The sequence below is a fragment of the Vitis riparia genome, chromosome 2 (genome assembly GCF_004353265.1).
Source record: "Vitis riparia cultivar Riparia Gloire de Montpellier isolate 1030 chromosome 2, EGFV_Vit.rip_1.0, whole genome shotgun sequence".
Lineage (NCBI taxonomy): Eukaryota > Viridiplantae > Streptophyta > Magnoliopsida > Vitales > Vitaceae > Vitis > Vitis riparia.
In genome coordinates this window covers 13,507,487-13,520,880 of record NC_048432.1, presented here as the reverse complement: position 1 = coordinate 13,520,880, position 13,394 = coordinate 13,507,487, and the positions used below count along the sequence as shown (strand labels likewise).

The 13,394-nt window shown below is 40.6% G+C and overlaps 1 protein-coding gene across 6 annotated transcripts in view; it reads right to left on the bottom strand.

Annotated features, from left to right (window-relative positions):
- LOC117929657 overlaps positions 1-11,603 on the bottom strand; it is a 102,274-nt gene extending 90,671 nt beyond the window's left edge. For 4 of the 6 annotated variants that reach the window (XM_034850018.1, XM_034850058.1, XM_034850051.1 and 1 more), the window contains exons 1-6: positions 11,298-11,603; positions 10,933-11,026; positions 9,924-10,018; positions 9,300-9,808; positions 8,982-9,192; positions 8,546-8,857 (exon numbers count right to left, since the gene is read on the bottom strand). In XM_034850018.1, coding sequence (XP_034705909.1) covers positions 8,546-8,857; positions 8,982-9,192; positions 9,300-9,808; positions 9,924-10,018; positions 10,933-11,026; positions 11,298-11,450 — 1,374 coding nt within the window. In that variant the 5' untranslated portion in view covers positions 11,451-11,603. Of the gene's footprint in view, positions 1-8,545; positions 8,858-8,981; positions 9,193-9,299; positions 9,848-9,923; positions 10,019-10,932; positions 11,027-11,297 lie in introns of those variants that run through there. The other 2 variants (XM_034850041.1, XM_034850025.1) reach the window with 2 other exon arrangements.
- Positions 11,604-13,394: the final 1,791 nt, after the last annotated feature.

The window sequence follows — 13,394 nt, the reverse complement described above, 5'->3', positions numbered from 1 at the left end:
AAAAACATATATTTATATTACATAAAACATTTGGTATTAACCATTGAACTAACCAAACACCCTGTAGTAGAAATACGCATTGAGAAGCAATCCCAGATATGCCAAACTTTTATATAGAGTTTACCATCATATTAAAACCTCTCATGTATTCAACATCAAGATTGACCCAAAATATTTTTTTTGATAAGTAAGCACAATTTGTATTAAAGGGCAAACCGCCATAAAGCATACAGGGAGTATACAAACGCAGCCACACCCCCAAAAAACAACAAAAACAAGCAGCCCCAAACGGCCCTTAACAAGCCGCTAGCCACTCCAAAAAGGTTAAAAGCGAAGAGGACTCCTCTCCCATGTACAATCTAGCCCAACTCCACAAATTACAAACAAAATAATTTTTGAGTTTCTGTATGTCTAACGAGCCCCCCCTAAAGGCTAACCTATTTCTCTCCTTCCAAACCGTCCAAAAAATACACACCGGTATGGAATTCCAGATTTTTTTCCTCTTTTTCCCCACAAAGGAGCCCCTCCAACTAAATAAAAACTGTAAGACCGTCTCTGGGAACACCCAATGAACACCAAATAAGGCAAGAATGACATCCCAAAGAACCCTAGCCACTATACAATGTAAAAGAATGTGATTTACACTTTCCTCTTCACAACCGCACAAAAAACAGCAATTAGGAAGCTGCCACCCTCGTCTTTGGAGCCTATCCAAAGTAAGGATCTTCCCCCATGTAGCTTCCCAAGCAAAAAAGGCAGCTTTAGTAGGGACCATGTTCACCCAAATGCATTTAACCGGGAAGGCAAGGGTATTAGGAGCAGCCAGCAGCTTGTACGCGTGTCTAACTCCAAAAATACCTTTACCTCCGCCTCTCCAAACCACCAAATCCTCTTCTTGGGAGATCTTGACGTCCCTCAACATGTTAAACAAAGCTCCTATTAAATCCAGCTCCCAATCATTTGCGTCCCTAGCAAATCTGATGTTCCAGCCCCCTTGACCAAGGCTAGAGTCCCAAACCTCGTTGATTGTTGCATTTTTATTCACCGCCAAAGTGAATAATTGGGGGAAAATTCTGGACAGCACCTCCTCACCACACCAGAGATCCGTCCAAAATTTTACCTTAGTCCCCTTGCCCACCTTAAAACTTATGTTATCCCAACACCAATTTGCCTCCTTCAATATCTCCTTCCAAACCCCGACCCCAAACGCCCCCGAGCTTCATTTGTCCTCCACCCAAGGCCCTCTTGACCATATTTCACCCCAATCACTTTCTTCCACAGCATATCCTCATCAAAGGCAAACCTCCAAATCCATTTACTCAACAAGGCTCTATTAAAGAGATCAATCTTCCGTAAACCAAGCCCTCCATTCTCCTTTTGGGTACACACCACCTCCCAATTAATAAGATGTACTTTCCTTTCCATTCGCCCCCCTCCCCAAAGAAAGTCTCTTTGCATTTTTTCAAGCCTTTTCACTACTACCTTAGGCATCCGGAAAAGGGACAATTGATAAATAGGAATGCTTGCCAAGGTGCTCTTGATAAGGGTGATTCTCCCACCCTTAGAGATGTATTGTCTTTTCCAAAGAGCTAATCTTCTCCTCATTCTTTCTTCTACCCCATCCCACATTGATATAGCCTTGTGATGGGCTCCAAGGGGCAGCCCCAAATAAACTGAGGGAAGAGCTCCCACTTTGCACCCAAGCTCCACTGCCATCTCCTCAATTTCTTCAACCTCTCCAATAGGGATTAACTCGCTTTTAGCTAGGTTTATTCTTAGCCCAGACGCTGCCTCAAACCAAGCCAAGATCCAGCTTAAAGCGGTTAGATACTCTTTCTTAGCTTCACAAAATATGATTGTATCATCCGCAAAGAGTAAATGGGAAACCTCCAAATCCGGCCTCCCTCTACCCCTAAGGCTGCACCCTGAGACGAACCCCCCCCCAACAGCCCTTCTCAAGAGCGCACTCAATACCTCCATACCCAAGACAAAGAGATAGGGGGAAAGGGGGTCACCCTGACGCAGCCCCTTGGAGCTCGAAAAAAAACCTGCTGGAACCCCATTAACCAAGATAGAAAACTTGGCAGTGGAGATGCACCACCACATCCACTCCATCCACCGAGTCCCAAATCCCATCTTTTTTAAGACCTTCATAAGGAAATCCCAATTGATGTTGTCGTAGGCCTTTTCAATGTCCAATTTGCAGATCAGCCCCTTCTCCTTGCGCTTGTACCAGAAGTCGATCACCTCATTAGCTATAAGAGATGCATCCAAAATCTGCCGCCCCCTCACAAACGCGTTCTGATCCAAAGAGACTACCTTTCCTAAGACCTTTTTCAATCTGTTAGCCAACACCTTGGCCATGAGCTTGTACAGCCCCCCTAGCAAGCTAATTGGCCTAAAATCCCCAAGATCCTCCGCTCCCCCTTTCTTAGGAATGAGGACCAAGAAGGTGGTGTTGAGACTCTTTGCAAAAGATTTTTGCACAAAAAACTCCATAAACAGCTCCAAGATCTCCTCCTTCACAAATTCCCAACACGTTTGCCAAAAAGCCCCTGTAAACCCGTCTGGCCCAGGAGCTTTGTCTCCATTCATGTCCATCAAGGCAGAGTGAATCTCATCCACAGTGAAGGGCACCTCCAGTCCTTCAGCTTCACAGGGGTTTAGTCTTGGGAGATGCAGCCCCTCAATATCCGCCTTCCAACTTGGCACTTCAGTGAGAAGTTGCTGAAAATTTTGCACAATCCCCTCCCTTATCTCCTGCTCCTCAACCCTCCATACCCCATTGATTTTGATTCTGTCCATGGAATTGTTTCTACGATGGGCATTGGCCATCCGATGGAAAAATCCTATGTTTTTGTCCCCTTCCTTCAACCACAACTCCCTCGACGCTTGTCTCCAGTGGGTTTCTTCCAAAAGAACCCACTTCTTGAAGGTTTCCTTAGCTTCCTTTTTCAATTCCGTTTCACTTACTGACAGGCACCTTTCACCTTCCACCCTGTCCCAGAATTCAACCTGCTGGAGAGCCAAATTCTTGTTAACTTCTAGCCTGCCAAACACCTCCCTATTCCACTCTTTGATTTTCTGCTTCATCACCTTCAGCTTAGAGGCCAATCTAAAACTGGCCTTCCCCCTCACCACAGTGCCCTGCCACCACTCCCGGAGAAGGTCCTTAAAGCCGTCTACTTTCAGCCACATGTTTTCAAACCTAAACGGCGATGGACCTCGTCTTAACCCTCCACCCTTCAGCATAATAGGAAAGTGATCAGATGTGGGCCTCGGCAATCTGCATTGAACAACCCCACAAAATTTATCCAGCCAGTCCTGGGTTACAAGATATCTATCTAATCTAGCCCACGCTTGGTTATTTCTACCCCCACTCCACGAGAACACCCCACCTTGCAACGGAAGGTCAATAAGCTCTAAATCATCTACAATCTGGGCGAATCTTCTCATTACACCACTTATCCTTCCCTGACTGCTCCTATCTCTTTGTGAGAGGGTGACATTAAAATCGCCCCCTATACACCACGGGTCACTCCAGATGCCTCTAATTGCCCCTAACTCTCCCCAAAATGCCTCCCTATCCTCCCTAGAGAACGGCCCATAAACACCTGTGAAAAGCCAGACGAACCCATCCTCCACATTCCTAATCCTACAGGAAATAGAGAACTGACCCACCTCCATCTCACTCACTTCCAAGGTTCTTTTATCCCAACAAATCAGCACACCACCCGCAGAGCCATTAGCATCCAAAGCACCCCAGTCCAAGAACCTCCCAGAGCCAAGACTCCTAACCACTCCCTCAGACATCGACTGAATTTTTGTCTCTTGAAGACAAAACAGGTCCACCCTTTGACTCCTAATCATTGCCTTAATCACCTTCCTCTTAGAGCTATCATTAGCTCCCCGCACATTCCAAATTAGCAGCCTTAACTTCATTAAACTTCCAACATCTGCTCCCCTTTTTCTTGCATATCACTCTTCAGCTTATTCCCCCTTTCATAGTTAATGGAGCATTCTAATCTTTTTAGCTCCCTTTCAAATTTTGATTTGTCCAGAAGAATTTTACTGTGGACTTTTTCCCTCCTTTTTCTGATCTTAACCAAAAAGTCCAATATTTCCTTCTCCAAGCCTTTTGTCGAAAACCCCAGAAATTTACTGAATCTGGCCAGTTCACTGTCTTCCCAATCAACCTCCTCCCATCCTTTGTCTTCCTGTGGCACTGAACGGATCAGACATAGCTCCCCTCCACCTTCTCCATTGCTGCCATTGCTGACCTCCATCAACTCCCAGTTGGGAGCTGCCCCATGCTCCATAGACCCTAGCCCATTGACAATGCGGCACTGAGAGTCTCTCTGGGCTACCTCCCAACCAGCCCCAGAGAAGTCGTAATACTCCCCCAATGGAGTCCGACCAGAAAAAAGAGGGGAAGAAGACAAGGCAGCCGGAACCAATAATTCACCAAGGTTAGATGAGTTTCCATACCTCTGAGCTTCTTCCAATAAGGCTCCGTCAGTCTTTGGACTTTCCACAGGACATGGTTCCTCCATATCCTCCTTGCTCTTCAACCAAAAAGAAGAAATTCCTGCATCTGGCCCTTTCAGCAGACTTGGACCGGTCCAAACCCCAGTGCGGGCCTCCTAGCCGGGCCTAAATCCAGCCCAGGCACAAATGATGGCTTGGCCCGCTCCAGATCCTTGCTATTTAACGGCCCAGAAGAAGGTGACCCAGAATGAGACAGCCTAGCCGACCCAGCCCGTGACGGCCCAGCCTCCAGATCCGGTGGATCAGGCCCAGGAGATTCCCAGTCATGGCGCCCAGGGGATTTGGCGGGGCCCCTCTGGTTCGGCCCACCCAGGCAGGATCCACAGGTTGCCCCGACCCGCCAGACTGCCCCAACGTCCCATCTACCAGCTTCTGCAGTGCCTCGATCCTAGTGCCACCCCCCTTCTCCATCACGCGCTTATTCGCGCGTGCACTAGCCTCGCCCCCAACCTCAACTGCTGCTGCAATCTTCACTCCTCTCAACCCCGCCGGTCCTACCTTCAACACCGGCCTGACCTCCCACCAGAGAGTTAGCACATAGCACAACTCTTCAATCCATACTTCCACCGCATTGGGTAATTCTTCCCCATTCATCTTAACCAAGATCCGCGCCCACTGTAGCTCTCTAGCTTCTCTGTTTGAGAATCAACTGCAAGGAACCCCCCACACTCCTCCCCTATCCTTCTCAGGATGGTCTGGTCCCAAAGGGAGACCGGGAGGCCCACGATTCTTACCCAAGCCTCACGCCTTTTTTCCTTTTCCGGCATGCATCCCGTCTCGGGCCTCCATTCTTCCAGACTGATAGAAACCCCCCTTACCATAATGCTTCTGAGACTTAGGACCCTCTTCAATTCTTCCACTCTTTCAAATTCTAGCAGAATCTTTCCCCTCTCCAGTTTTGCAATACCCAAATTACCCTTCAACTCCCAAGCTCTCGCCAAGAGAGTCCCCCAGGTCTTCATGTCTTCCCCTCTCCCTGATTTAGGGTTCCAGGACCCAACCAAACATTGCCTCAGTTTGTCCAAATTTCTGTTAATCTCCTTCTCTCTAACCGCCACCTTGATCACTGCTCGGTCTTTCCTCATCGGCTGTTTGATTACCTCCGCAAAGGTTTTCGTCGTGATAGGCTTCAGCAGCAGCGCCTCCTTTATCTGACTCTCATCCCCTTTCCTCTCAAAGCCCAGACTCCTTAGCGACTCTACCATTGAAGTCCATCCCCCCACTGCTCCTCTCCCTTTGGGGATGAAAATACTGGCATTTTTGCCCTCCAGATCCACCACTCCTAACCTTATGAAGCATCCGCCTCTGTTTTCGTCACGCGTCATGGAGTACGCCCTTCCATTTTCCTTCCAGCTTCTACGCCATTTCCCCACACTCGTGTCCTTACAGCACTGGACCAGCCCTTCAAGAAAAAACCCTAGACTCTCTATTCCCATCCGTACCCACGACGAGATCCCTTTTTTTCTCTCCACCACCACAACTTGAGTTTTGCCCTTCTTTTCTTCTACCTCGACCTCAAAAGATTTCGATTCCACACTGAAGATGCTCTTCCTAGAGTTATCCCGGTGCCCCGAGCAGGACGCTCCCTCTGGGCTTTCATTTCGACTCGAGCGCCCTCGATCTTCTCCCCCGCTCCCGTTCAGTCGTCGAACCCCTCTTTCTCCTCCGTCGGCTTCCTTCAGACGCGAAGACCCTCGCTCTTTTCCTTCGCTTTCCTGAAATCGCAGACCCCTCGCTCGCCTCCATCGCACTCAGACTCCCTCTCTCTAGTGGTCTCGTTCCCCTTCAGTCGCAGAAGCCCTCCCTCTCCTCCGTCAGTTTCCTTCGGACGAGAGGACCCTCGCTCTTCTCCTTCGCCTTCTTTTGGTCGCAGACACCCTCGCTCGCCTCCATCGCACTCAGACTCCCTCGATCTGGCTATCTCGCTCTCTTTCTCTCTCTCTCTCTCTCTCTCTCGCTCTCTCTGACCCAAAATATAATTAACATGTATGGAAGACTTGAAAATTTCAAAATTTTTAAGAGTTGTTTGACCTCAGCCTGAGAATGCATGAAGCACTCCACCAAATTCAAGTAAGTTTGAACATGGCACCCAATATCAAAGAAATGTTCCTCTCGAATAGTTCACCTAACATTAAATCTAATTTTGATAGAAAACAACTAAAGTTATCTTTATAAACTTATTTCAAAGGGTAAAAAAGGAAACAAGATACCATTACTCTTAGTTGGTGTACTTGGCATCTTTTTCTAATTTATGTATACACATTCCTTTACCTATCAAAAAAAGATACCATTACTTTTAACCAAAAGATCTTAATCACCATCACCACCACAAACTGGAATCCAAAAATAGCCTCTTTCTTAACTAGTTGAAGGCCATAGAGCATCACAAAATAATAATAACAACAATAACAACAACAACAATAATAACAATAATAATTCAGTTCCAACTTATTTGAAACCATAGTTCCCAAAAGTAATGTGTTTCCAGATATGTTCACAATCCAACCCATCTTGACAACCACAAACTCAAATTACTCAATCAATGGGGAAACCATCATTAATCTTCATGAAACATTTGATGGGTGCAACTATGCACATGGGATCATTACGGCAACGGACATGGAAGAGATAGAAAGAGAGCAAGTTGTTGTAATGACTGGCAGCAGTTTCTTAAGCAACTCTACAGTAAGATTCAGCAACAAAGTTTCCAAGTATAGAGCAAGGCAAAACGAGTGCTTCATATAATAGATTATAGAGCACAAACTACTCCTCTGCTTAATAAATAGTATAGATGTACTAAACATGTGAGTTAATCAAGTACCATCTATCACATCAGTCTACAACCCATTAAAAATATACCAAGACTCTCTTAGTAACACTGATTTTAAAAATATGCTGAGGTTTTCCTCAAACTCTGCAATGTTTGGTAAGAGTTCTTGGGAGAGTAGATCTTTTTTGGATTCATTCATGATTTGGGTAGGAACTAAGAATTATAGCCCGTTGTTTCTCTCTTCTCTTCTTTTCTCTTTTTTCTCACACTTTGGCAATCTTTGCTTGCATCTTATATACATAGGCGGTGCCCTTTTTGTTAGGTGCTCTTTTAAAGCATATTTTTTTTATAGGCCTCCCATTAAATATATCTTTATCCAAATAAAGAAACTCTCATTATGGTCACCTTACCTCACAAATATGCTTCTTCAACAAGATTCTATTGCATAGACAATAGTTGGTTCCATTTCCTGAGAAAGGTAACCAAAAAATAACAATTCACCAAACATGTGTCTTTTTCAAATTTCATAACCCAAGCAATTGGCAAAATAGTTCCAAAGCTGATAGCCATATCACATAACCCACTAAAACAATATCTTCATTAATGGATTTGTTTAACTGGGCTGTTTATATGGGGTTATGCATTGGCTGTCCAGCTATTTATGGAACCTTCTTGACACTACCAATCTAGAAGGATTCTTTCTTGAGGTTTACTTTGTTTTTGTTTATAGGTAGAGTAATTTTGCAGATTGGAATTTGGTATGTAAATCAAAAGGGTTAAAATAGCGAAGAGAGTAGCAATGCTTTGGTTTCTTTTTGTAGGAGATGCATTAACCCCTAAGGAGTGTCAACTCACTTTTCCTTGTATAGTCTCATGTGGTATCGATGTATAGGTCTCCTTAGTATATTGGAGAAGGTTTCTCCACCTTTTCTTTTGATTTAGATTTTGAAAGTTTGGGAAGGATTCATCACCCTTCATCTGTACTTTTAAATCTATATCAATGAATATGTTTGTTAATGATAAAAAAATAAAAATAAATAAAAAGCTTGCAGCAGATTATTTGTCCAAAAATATATAGCAATGCTCAAGATATATTCTTGTTTAGAGAATTTCCTTTGTGATAGAAGATGTTAAAGCGCATATTTATCCTAGGATGTGTGATTGTGTGCGTGTATTCAGGAGAGATCCATTGATGATATGAAGAATACAAAAAACATCATGATGCACCTGGTGATTCCAAGCTGCTTCAACCAAGTGAGTACCATACTCTTCCAGCATTTCATAAAGAAGTATGAATGCCAGCCACCGCTGCTGACTAGTCAAAAAGAGATCAACTGACTGACAAATTTTCCCCACACCCAATGATTTGGCTTCCTTGTCAGCCCATCGCCCCCTCTTTGTCATACCACGAGGGCTTGAATTTTTCTGATGTGATACCTTCTCTGGAACACCAGGGTAGCACTGGCTTCCTTCATTTACATCTAGTATTGTCTTCAATATGTGTAGTGACTGCTTTCTTACTAGGCCTTCCTTGTCAACCTAACAAACCCCACCAAAAAATATAAACGATAACAAAAGAATAGAAAATAAATATTTGCTATATTTTTTATATGTTTAGAAGCAAATCAAACTAATAAGAAAGGACAAAAAAAAGCTCAAGTACCAAGCCTCTTTTTATTTCACCCCAAAATTCACTTTCAGCTCTTATATCAAATTCTTTTGCTTTATCACTTGCATTGACATCTTCACATCCTTCTGTAGAAGAGAAATAAGACAAATACAGAGAGAGTACAGTATAGGCATCTCTTCTCTCTAAAGTGCCAAGAGAAAACAATGCTTTGCAGCAACTCCAAATTTCCTTTAGAAAACATGCCCTGAAAAAACCAACCAGATGTTATTATAAGAAAATTAAGCACAGTGCATGTGATATAAGGTGCTCATATGTAAGGCTCATGCAGTTAATTAAATTGTGGCCTTCTACCTGGAAAGTACATATGTCTTCCCATGAGCTGAGATTTCAAAGGTCTTGTGGGACACGAATGCTTTAAAAATTAACGGTAGTAAGAAGCTAATCGTACAGGATCGATGTTCCCAACTTTGTGAAAGCAATTGAACAGAAATATTACAGATATCCCAAAGCAAATGCCCAGCAAAATTTTCTGCATAACAACATTCATTTGCCAAGATCAAATTTGTGGTTGGAGCCTCTGGGTGACTTTGCAGGGCAGCATCTAGTATTGAGGTAAGAATATGACATGATATTGGCAAGGAGAGAGGGAACATGGATTCTTCAATCATATCTGAATAATTTCGCTGTTGAATAGAAACCTGGGAAACTGAGCTCCCAGTCCATTGGTAGATAGCAGATTCTTCATTTTGAAGCATACCCATAGAAAGACCAACGGATCTTATCAAAAATGGCACCAAGGTTTCCTCCAGGACCCCCCAGGAGTTCGTTTTTATCACAACATCAACAAATGATTCTGTCGTCTAAAACCAAAATCATGCAATCACACAACAAAATAGCCACTGAGCAATCATTAAATACAAATACAGTCTAAAAAATTCAGAATACAAAATAAGAGCATGGATTTTACTGCTTTACCTGGTTAAGCATTTCACGATCACATGCATGTACAATCTTCATCAGTGGAATAAAACATTTCCAAGTAAATGATTGGAAAGCATCAGAATTAACCCCTACAGAGACAAGATTGTCAACAGCCAACTCATGGACGGTTTGGCCCAACATATCCTACTATTTTTTACAAGTGAGCAATTGCATTAAAAGAGAGGGGCAAGCCCCATGGAAATCAGAAGCATATAGAGAATAGGAAACACAAACTTAAAGGCAACAAGTAACAAATACATAGAGAGCATAAAACTCCAATTTCGTCTTTTTTTTGTTTCTTAGGAAAACATGGGAGAGTAGGAGCATTAACCTTCATTTGGATCTTAGAAACTACAAGGGGATGGACAAGGGAAGGACAGGATCATGGAAGAACTAGAATGAACTTTGCCTCCATATGTTCTCCAACTTCTATCACTTCTTTAAATAAAGAGCTTCAAAATGGGTACCTTTCCCTCTGATCTTCAATAAGTTTCTTCTGATTCATACTTTCCATCACAATCAAAAATGAGAAATTGATTTTCCTTCTGATTTTTTCCTTCCACTTCCAGTTTCTAAGATGCAAACAAATCCTTAAGGCTTGTTCAATAATGAAAACAAAAATAAAAATGATCGTTTTGGAAAAATTTTAATCTTTGAAAATGAAAAAGAAAAGAACGCATCTCTTTGTGGTTTGTTTTCAATCGTTAAAAACGTTTGGATTTTTGGAAATAAGAAAATAACATTTCAACATGTTCAAGAAATATTTCTAAAACAGTTTTTTGAAACCTAACATTGTTATCAACCATGTTTTCTGCGTTACTTTCATTTTTTTCTGTTTTCAAAATCGGGAAACAGTTTTCATTTCTCTTATAGAAAAGGCCATTAATTTTTCCATGCAAAAGGGTGTGAAGCTCAATTAATGGACATCACAGTCAACCTTTTTATCATTAACATAAGAATAATATAAAAAGAAATGTAATTCGGACTCAGGATCACAACTCACCAGATTTCTCCAGAAGATGACAGACTCCACACACAAAAGAAGAAACATGATTACACTGATCCGAATCCAATTTCTTTCCATCCTTGGCAATGTCCTGACAGACCAACCAAACCCAACGTGAAATCAAATTCAATTACCCTTCGTCTAATTGCTGGGAAAGTGAGGAAAAGTAAAACAAAGTCAAATTTTCAAACTCAATTGATTTCCGAAAGGACGTGAAACCCGCATCCAGTAAGCAAGACACTTTGTATCAGTTAGTGATCTTTTATTTATTTTCTTTCTCCTATCATTTTCCCGCCAACCAAACTATGATTTCAATATATTTCCAAATCATACAAACGGGTCTTTTCATGAAGGAATAGTACCTTGGTGAGATCATGGAAAGCGTCGAGGAGCAAAGCAAAAAGTGAAGATGGAGATGAGGCGGTTGCGGCCAAAATGCAATCCAACATCGCCGGAATGCCTGCCTGCGGGACTTGCCGGAAGCTGTTCGACAGCGAAGAAACGAGAGACGCCATGGAATCTCTCTCGCTTACTTCCTAGAGGAGACGCAGTGAGAGAAACGAAATTATTAGAAGCGTTCAATTCCAAGGGGTTTTATGATAAACCCTAAAGAGGTGACTGCTGTAGCATTTGGCATATAGTGTGGACTGTGGAGGAGGGGGGTTTGCTTCGGTGCCCCTGTGCTCTGTTTGTATTCTCTATGTTTCCAAAATAAGCGAGAGAAAAAATATTAAGGAAATATGTTTGATTTCAAAATTAAAAAAAAAAAACAAAAACAAAAAAATAATTAAATATAATTAAAATTAATTTGAATTTTATGTATTTTAAAGTTATTTAATTCTTATATAATAAATGAAATTAAGATAAATAAATTTTAAAAAACATATAAAATGATTTATTAACTTTAAATTTTTTTTTTATTTCTTTCTATTTTTTCTCAAAATTTTGGGTCCCGCTGGGCTGTGTTTGGACTGTCGTGCACAAAGAATTTGTAATATCGACACTAATCATTAGTCATATGAAATGGGAGTCCTATCTAATAGAAAACAATATTTATTAAAAAGTTAAATAATTTGTTTAAAAATAGGATGATTTTGGCAACAATTTGATGTATTATTAGATGGGTTTTCTTTTGTTTAGATAGATTGTTCTTGGGCAAAAGAATCTCGTTCATATTCGAATTCCTAAAAGGTAATTTAAAGGATGAAATATATTATAACTCTTGAAAGGTACCTTTTTGTTTCCACTTTGACCCCCTAAACTAATTTTACGGTATTAATCTTTTCCGATCATTTAAGTGACTCATCTATGATACCTCCATCCATTTGTAGTCCATTCCATTAATGGCAGACCCTTTGAATGGTAATGTGGCATGTTTCTTTTTTTTTTTTTTTTTTTGAGGACTAAACATTACTCTTGACTGATTTGATGAGAAATTAGCACAAATTTGTGTTGCTTCTTGTGCTATTATAATGGATACACATAAACCTTTTAATTAAACACAAATATTCACTCTATAGTGGCATGAATCTCAACATCCATTTGAGTTTTAACTTGTATTAAGATATTATGAGACCAATTTTATTTGACCGTAACCTTATAAGCTAAAATGACGAGGTATTACTCAAAGAAAAAATTAAAGAGTGAGGCATCACGAGGGTTTGTTAAGCATAGAGTATCACTTAGGTAGTTCAAAAGTAAGATATCTTTTGAGAATCATAAAGGTCCCTTATAATCAATACTTCGAGTATATAAATTTTGAAGACTTGATTTAAAAACATTAATATGGTGAAATCTTGAGTTTGAAATTGAAGCGAAAGGAAAGTGAATATATATCAATCAAACTACTATAAAATTTTTGTATCTTTCTACTATTTTTTATTGTTATCATTTATATTTGTCTCTTACATTCATATTTATAAAAATTGTGAAAATAGACCAATACTCAATCCATCCCACCTCTAGGGTGTCTACTTATAATGGATTAGCATAAATCTAACAATTGGTTTAAGATCTTGGCATGTAGAATAGGACTTAAGTGTCTAAAAGGATTTGCTATCCAGGAATTGAAGTATACTAGGTCAAAAATTAAGATAAATAAGTGAGAAGTTGAACTCATTGTTTTGTCTTTTAATTTATTTCATAATTAAAAATTTGACACTCATGTAGAATTTTACCTCTGTTTTTAAAAATTTGATAACAAATATTTTTTGGTTCCTAATTTTTTTTTTATATAAATATTTCCTTATTTCTTGATATTTGAATTCAATAAGAACTTCACTAACTTTGAATTCAACAAAAACTTCATTAACTATAGTTAATAATGTAAATCCAAATGAAAATGAAAATTAATAAAGTTAAAATATACAAAAAATAAAATAAAAAAAAATGATAAAAGACATTGATTTCTATTCAATAGTAAAAGTTCAAATAAAAAGGAAATTAAAATTAAAAATAAG